The sequence below is a fragment of the Eurytemora carolleeae genome, unplaced genomic scaffold (genome assembly GCF_000591075.1).
Source record: "Eurytemora carolleeae unplaced genomic scaffold, Eaff_2.0 scaffold1288, whole genome shotgun sequence".
Classification (NCBI taxonomy): domain Eukaryota; kingdom Metazoa; phylum Arthropoda; class Copepoda; order Calanoida; family Temoridae; genus Eurytemora; species Eurytemora carolleeae.
This window is the reverse complement of record NW_019398286.1, coordinates 64752-70751: the sequence shown is the minus strand read 5'-3', so window position 1 is coordinate 70751 and position 6000 is coordinate 64752. Positions and strand designations below refer to the sequence as shown.

The 6000-nt window shown below is 31.1% G+C and overlaps 1 protein-coding gene across 1 annotated transcript in view; it reads right to left on the bottom strand.

Annotated features, from left to right (window-relative positions):
- Positions 1-5184, bottom strand: part of LOC111717152 (proline dehydrogenase 1, mitochondrial) — a 7631-nt gene extending 2447 nt beyond the window's left edge. Inside the window, exons 1-9 of the mRNA XM_023492662.1 lie at positions 4341-5184; positions 3306-3392; positions 2859-2916; positions 2124-2219; positions 1810-1879; positions 1544-1607; positions 1361-1454; positions 485-561; positions 28-116 (exon numbers count right to left, since the gene is read on the bottom strand). Of these exons, the coding sequence (XP_023348430.1) occupies positions 28-116; positions 485-561; positions 1361-1454; positions 1544-1607; positions 1810-1879; positions 2124-2219; positions 2859-2916; positions 3306-3392; positions 4341-4477 (772 nt within the window). The 5' untranslated portion in view covers positions 4478-5184. The remainder of the gene's footprint in view (positions 1-27; positions 117-484; positions 562-1360; positions 1455-1543; positions 1608-1809; positions 1880-2123; positions 2220-2858; positions 2917-3305; positions 3393-4340) is intronic.
- Positions 5185-6000: the final 816 nt, after the last annotated feature.

The window sequence follows — 6000 nt, the reverse complement described above, 5'->3', positions numbered from 1 at the left end:
AACTTCCCGTTGATGACTGCCGTCTACCTATCAGCATAATGTTCTCTCTGCTGTTCCTTAGTCTCTCTAAACCCTGAGGTGTGAGTTTAAGACTGCTTATATTCACCTTGCCAGTTCTAAAAATAGAATGTAACACATAAACAATGAAACAAAGCTGAATTTGTCAATGAACAGCTTCTCTTTGTTTACTTGTAACCTTGTAGAAAACAGCTTGTTAAAATCTAAATTTAAAAAGAAAAGTCGTCTTCATTGTATTGGTATAAAAGCCGACTACTGAATCTATTTACTTAAAGTTTTTGTATCTTCTGAATCAGCTAATTACTTAAAGCTTTTATCAGTACTTGAACAAAATCGACTGATTACTTAAAGCTGTAATCAGCTCTTGAATAAATCAGCCAATTACTCAAAACTTTTATCAGCTCTTAAATAAAATCAACTAATAACCTAAGATTTTATCAGCTATTGACTAAAATCAGCTAATCACCTAAGAGCAGCGCTGATCTCTAAAACTTGATCAGCCGATATCTTCTCATCAGCTCCAAGTGCTAAACTCAAATCCTTCTGAAAATCAAGAATACATTTTTAAGACTATAAAGTGGAAAATAGTTATGCATTAATTCTGATTTAATTATAAAATAATTATAATTCATGATATATCAATTATAATACGGTGAACTAATTATGAATTTGCATTTAATCAATTAGACGGTCTAACAACTTAATCTAAGTGAAGCTCCATATAAAAAGATGCAGTACCCTTTAATCCCAACGATTATGAAAATTGATTGCTTAGATTTGTGTTTCTTCACAAAAATGAATTGCGGATTTATACTACAGTGAAACCCTTAATAACGAATACATCGGAAGAATTTATCAAATGTCGTCTTGACAATTTTTCAATGCGTTTTATACTATATTACGTAAATTTCAGTATTTGCGAAAATAAATAAATAGCCATGAATATGCGGGAAAAGTTTTAAAACGCTCCATATAATCATTTAATTAAAAAACTAAATATCTCCAACATTCCATTATCAGAAAGTGAAGAATACGACATTTAATGAATTCTTTCGATGTATTCGTTATTAAGGGTTTCACTGTACAGAGACAATGATGGCCATTGTCGAAGAATTCAAGAAAGAACATATTTTGCTAAAATTGAATTTAAAAAAAAAACGCAGATTTTTTCCTATGTTCCAAAAATATTTTTGAATTTCACATTTAATTTTTTTAATGTCTAAAATCCGAACAAAACAAAAATTTAGAAAATGTTTTCTAAAACATCGAAAATCATATTTTTTTTTACTCGCCTTGTATTTTAATAAAAAAAAACCCGCCAATTTTTGTTAAAAATGTTTACCAGGAGTTGAGCAGGAATAATGGCGCTGAGTTTTATCGCAAAACATTTAGGTCCACCTGGGCTCTCTAGACTACTGCAGATATCTAGACTTTCTCTGAGTAAAATTATATATCAATGATTAAAATTTTAAACTTTCATTCATAAAAAATAAATAAAAATTAATAGTATTTAAAAAGAAAATACCTAATAATGTTTAAATTTCTGTTGTATTTTTGCTCTGAAAATCCACCAATTTCAGGCCCATCCTCTAAAGCAACGTTAGTAATGTCGAAATACCGTTTGTCTTTAAAGTTCAAGTTGATTTCCAAAGCCTCAATTCTGAACCAAATGTTACTTTTAGTAATAGTTTTCATTCAAATAATTCCGTTTGTTCTTGTGAAAGAATTATCGTTCCCCAGGAACGATGCAGCTTCATGTTTAAAAATGTTTTTTTAGGATACTCAGCTCACCTAGCATAGGAGAAATAAGGGGCATCAAACCAGACTTGGATAAACTGGCAGCTGTACTTAATATCTCATTCTAGTATTTTCATTCATTAAAAACCAGATCAGCAAAAGTTTTTTTCTTCAGTTATTATACTTTTTAATCATTTTAAGTCATAAATATCGAATGGAGAATCTGCAGATGTCATCATGTCGTAGACAAATTCTGCTCAATCAAAAAGTCAAAGCATGAAATATCTATTGTGAACATTTAGGAACTAGAAAATTAGAATTTTTATTTTTTAATGTGTTGCACATTGAACAATCAATTAATGGTATACCTTACTACTACCAGCAATAAAGTTTCTGTAGACAGTTGGTTTAAAAATAAAGGTGAAGAGGGTAGATCCCAGGCAGCGCTGAAGAGTTGTAAACACCTTCAAAATTAAAACTGTGTCTGCAAGCCGCCATATTGGATTTTCAGGTTGTACCAAACCAAAATTGGAATCTAAATGTTCCCGGATTTCCGGCCGCCATATTGGAAATTCAGGTTAAAATCTTAAAACCTAACAAAAAATCCACTAAAAGTTAGCGGATTTGTAGTGTGTATAGGTTGGATCGGTTAGAATACTTTAGAGTAGAATTGTGGATATTGAAATTAATGTTTGATCTCCTCTTTTTGTTCATCTTAAGATTATTTTGATCTTTAGTATGTATCAAGGAAATTATTTAAAACTTAACCAATCAGATTGGCGGATGTCGAATCCCGAACAGCAAATCAGAAGCCGGGAAATTTGAATTGTTCGCGCAATTTAATGACAAAATTCTCATTTGTCAGAATTCTAGGAGGGATATCCGAAAAGAGAGGAAAAAAGGCGGTTTAAAAAGTTCACAGTGAATATTCAGTGAATATTCAGATTAAGCGATCGGTATTAGGGTACTCAATTCTACAGTCAAAGAAAATATCTGTTGTAATTTTATCAATCTGGATTTGAAATTCCTTTTTAATTAAAATCATTGGAAACCCGTTTCCAATAGTAAGTTGTAATAACTAAAAACTGAAATGTTTGACTCACCTTGTATGCATTATTTGCAAATAGATCAATGCAGCACATTCGAAGAACAAAATATGATCTAAAAAAATTTAAACTTTAGTTCTTTTCTTATAGACAGAATTAAAAATTTATAAGAATTTACGAGAAAAAAGGTCCAAATTGAAAATATTTTTTTTATTTTTGAATAATTATTTTAGTAAACTTTACGAACTATTCTTTTTCTAGCATTGTTTAAGAGTATCTAGGAATCTTAAAGGGACCCTCCATTCACCACGGTACCCTTGAAACCTTTATCTGAAAATTCCTGTCTTGTTTTCCTGCAGCAGAAATGCACACGCCACTTTTATAGAGAAAGCACAGTTAAAACTAATCAGTTTTTAAAATGATAAACATGTATATCTAATTCATTCTAGATCAGACGAAGGTTAATGGGTTTAGTTGTTAATTAGACATGCCTTAAAAGTGTACCTGAGCAGGTCCAGGTAGGATTTTCCCTTAAATGCGAGTTGACCGTTCGAAAAGGTCAATTTGTTCAACCCTATCCAGGTACAACATCTTAAATAATATTAATAATAATGTTAATTTGTCCAACCCTATCCCTGTACAACATCTTAAATAATAATAATAATAATGTTAATTTGTCCAACCCTATCCTGGTACAACATCTTAAATAATAATAATAATAATGTTAATTTGTCTCAATTTTGTATAAAAGTAGTGGGTTTAAATAGATCAAATTCAGCAAATAAGCAACCAATCTGAAAACGATGATATCCCAGAGAAAGCTAATTGTAACTTATGTTTACTCCAATTCTAATTTTATATTTTTTATTTATATTTTTAATAGATTTAATTCATAAAATTATTTATAAGTCCGTATTACTTGACCAAAATTCCACCAATGGCAGTGCAGTAAAGTGGTCACATGATACAGGCGGAGACACGTGACCAGTATACTTCTCTGCCATTGTTGATAATTCTGGTCACGTGATATAAGTTAAAGTTTTTCTAAATTTTACATACAGGGTGTTCCACATCATATTAGACCGAGAACGGGTCTAAATTACGATTTTCGGGACTAATTAGAAAATTTCATTAGAATGAATCATTTTAAAAAAGAACATAAGGCTTATATAATAATTTTCTTGCGGGAAATGATTATAGTTTTTCGAGTATTAAGGGTTAATTTTGGTGTTAAAGATTGGAGATAATCTAATATAATATGGGACGCTCTGTATATGAACTTTCGTATAATTTTAACACAGTTTTATATCAATTCCTCGAGATAGGAACATCAGATATAACTTTCATGGGTCACGATCAAGAGCTAAAGTGATTAGCTTTCAGCCTATATACCCCCTTTCGTTTTTCCTTTACAGTCCCTTTAAGCTTGTATAAAAATATTGAAAATTATTAAAAGTATTTATAATGATAATAATGATTATTTAGAGTTTTTAATTTATAAAATAAGATAATAAAAAAATAAAAGATATAAAATTGTACCCGGCGTTGTTCTTGTTTACTGCAGAGGATGATGAAATTTTACATTTTGCCTCTAACCCTGCACTACCACTAGCGGATTTAGCGGATTTAGCTGAATGAAGTTCAACGGATAAAAAAGCTGTTCTTGTGAGAAACATAATTTCTAAAAACTGTTTACTGTTTACTCAGAAGAGCTTTCTCATCATGTTTTCCACGAATAGGGAGCTAGAGAGGTAGAGATGGGAGTGTTCATTTTTTTATTTTGTTCGTTCATCGTTCGTGAACCACCCATTTTGTTCGTTTTTTTTCAATCGTTCAATAAAAATCGATTTCATTCGTTCTCAAAATTATCGTTAATTTTTACATCTATTTCGTTATTTTTCTTACTGAACAATCGTAATGTAAAATCGTTAAAATATGGATCTTTTAGTAAAATCCTCGTTTGCATCCTATACAAGGGCTGGGCACGTCCCTGACTTTTTTTAAATCGTTCTGTTCCATTCTAGATCGAGAACCTTCAGCTAGATCGTTCCGTCCCATTCGTTCTTTTTCCAACATTTCCATTCACGTTCAGCTTCGTTCCGTTCATGGTCATCTTAGTCGAGATTGGTTCCATACCAAGTGTTAAAAATTATTTATGTAATTTTCTTAAGTGGACTCATCAGACACTCCCTCTTAATACTGTGATATATGATGTAATTATACTTAAATGTAATGTATAATTTCAAGTGACCCTCCATTTACAGAGTGGTATGTCCAATGTTATACCTCTGAAACTTTCATTTCTCCATCGTTTTTGAAGTAAGTGAAATGTATGAGTCAGTTTTGTAGAGAAACCACCAATGAAAATAATCAGTTTTCAAAATGGGAAACATGATTGTTTAATGCAATACTTGATCAGACAAAACTTTGCAGGGTATTGTTGTGAATTTTAAACTCTCAATTGATTCTTTATTTATTAAACTGGTATATAGGTTTGTGAATTTTGAAGCTTACGACATATAAATATAGCTTTTGAAGCTTAAATTTAAAAGTTCCTACAATGCTTCCACTTCAATAAAACCGACGTATGCGATGTTTACAGAAATTCAATTGAAATAATTGCACTGGTTAAATAATAAGTACCGAGTAAAAAAATTAATTTTTGATTAATATGTTTATCTTTTAAACTAAAATTTAGATGAGCCTACAATAATTCTTTATCACTATGGGCTAGATATGTTTAAATAGATATAGATATCACAACTATACTTTATCACTATGGGCTGGATGTATGTTTAAATAGATATAGATATCACAACTATACTTTTCATTATATCCTACAAATATGTTACAAGTCCAGAGCCGGCGATTTAAAAAATTCAATAAAATACGACTCGGGTCTAAGCTGTCGTTGAGCCTTATTTACGGCTCGGGCTTTCGGATTTAAGTTGCATCTAATTTTTAACAGAGTTTAGTTCATTACACCGGTTTAATGTTGTAGTTGGCGGATTTTCATAGTTGGAATTGGCACATTCCGGGTTTTGATGAGAATAAGACCCAACATTGAGCCTTATTCTTCACTAAAACCAACCAAGGTCGGTTTTATTTTCATTGGGCCTAACTCGTTAATTCGAGCCTAAGATCTCGCAGCTGTCAATCACGTGACACAAGCTGTCGTTAGAGTTGGGTGTAAGATTGG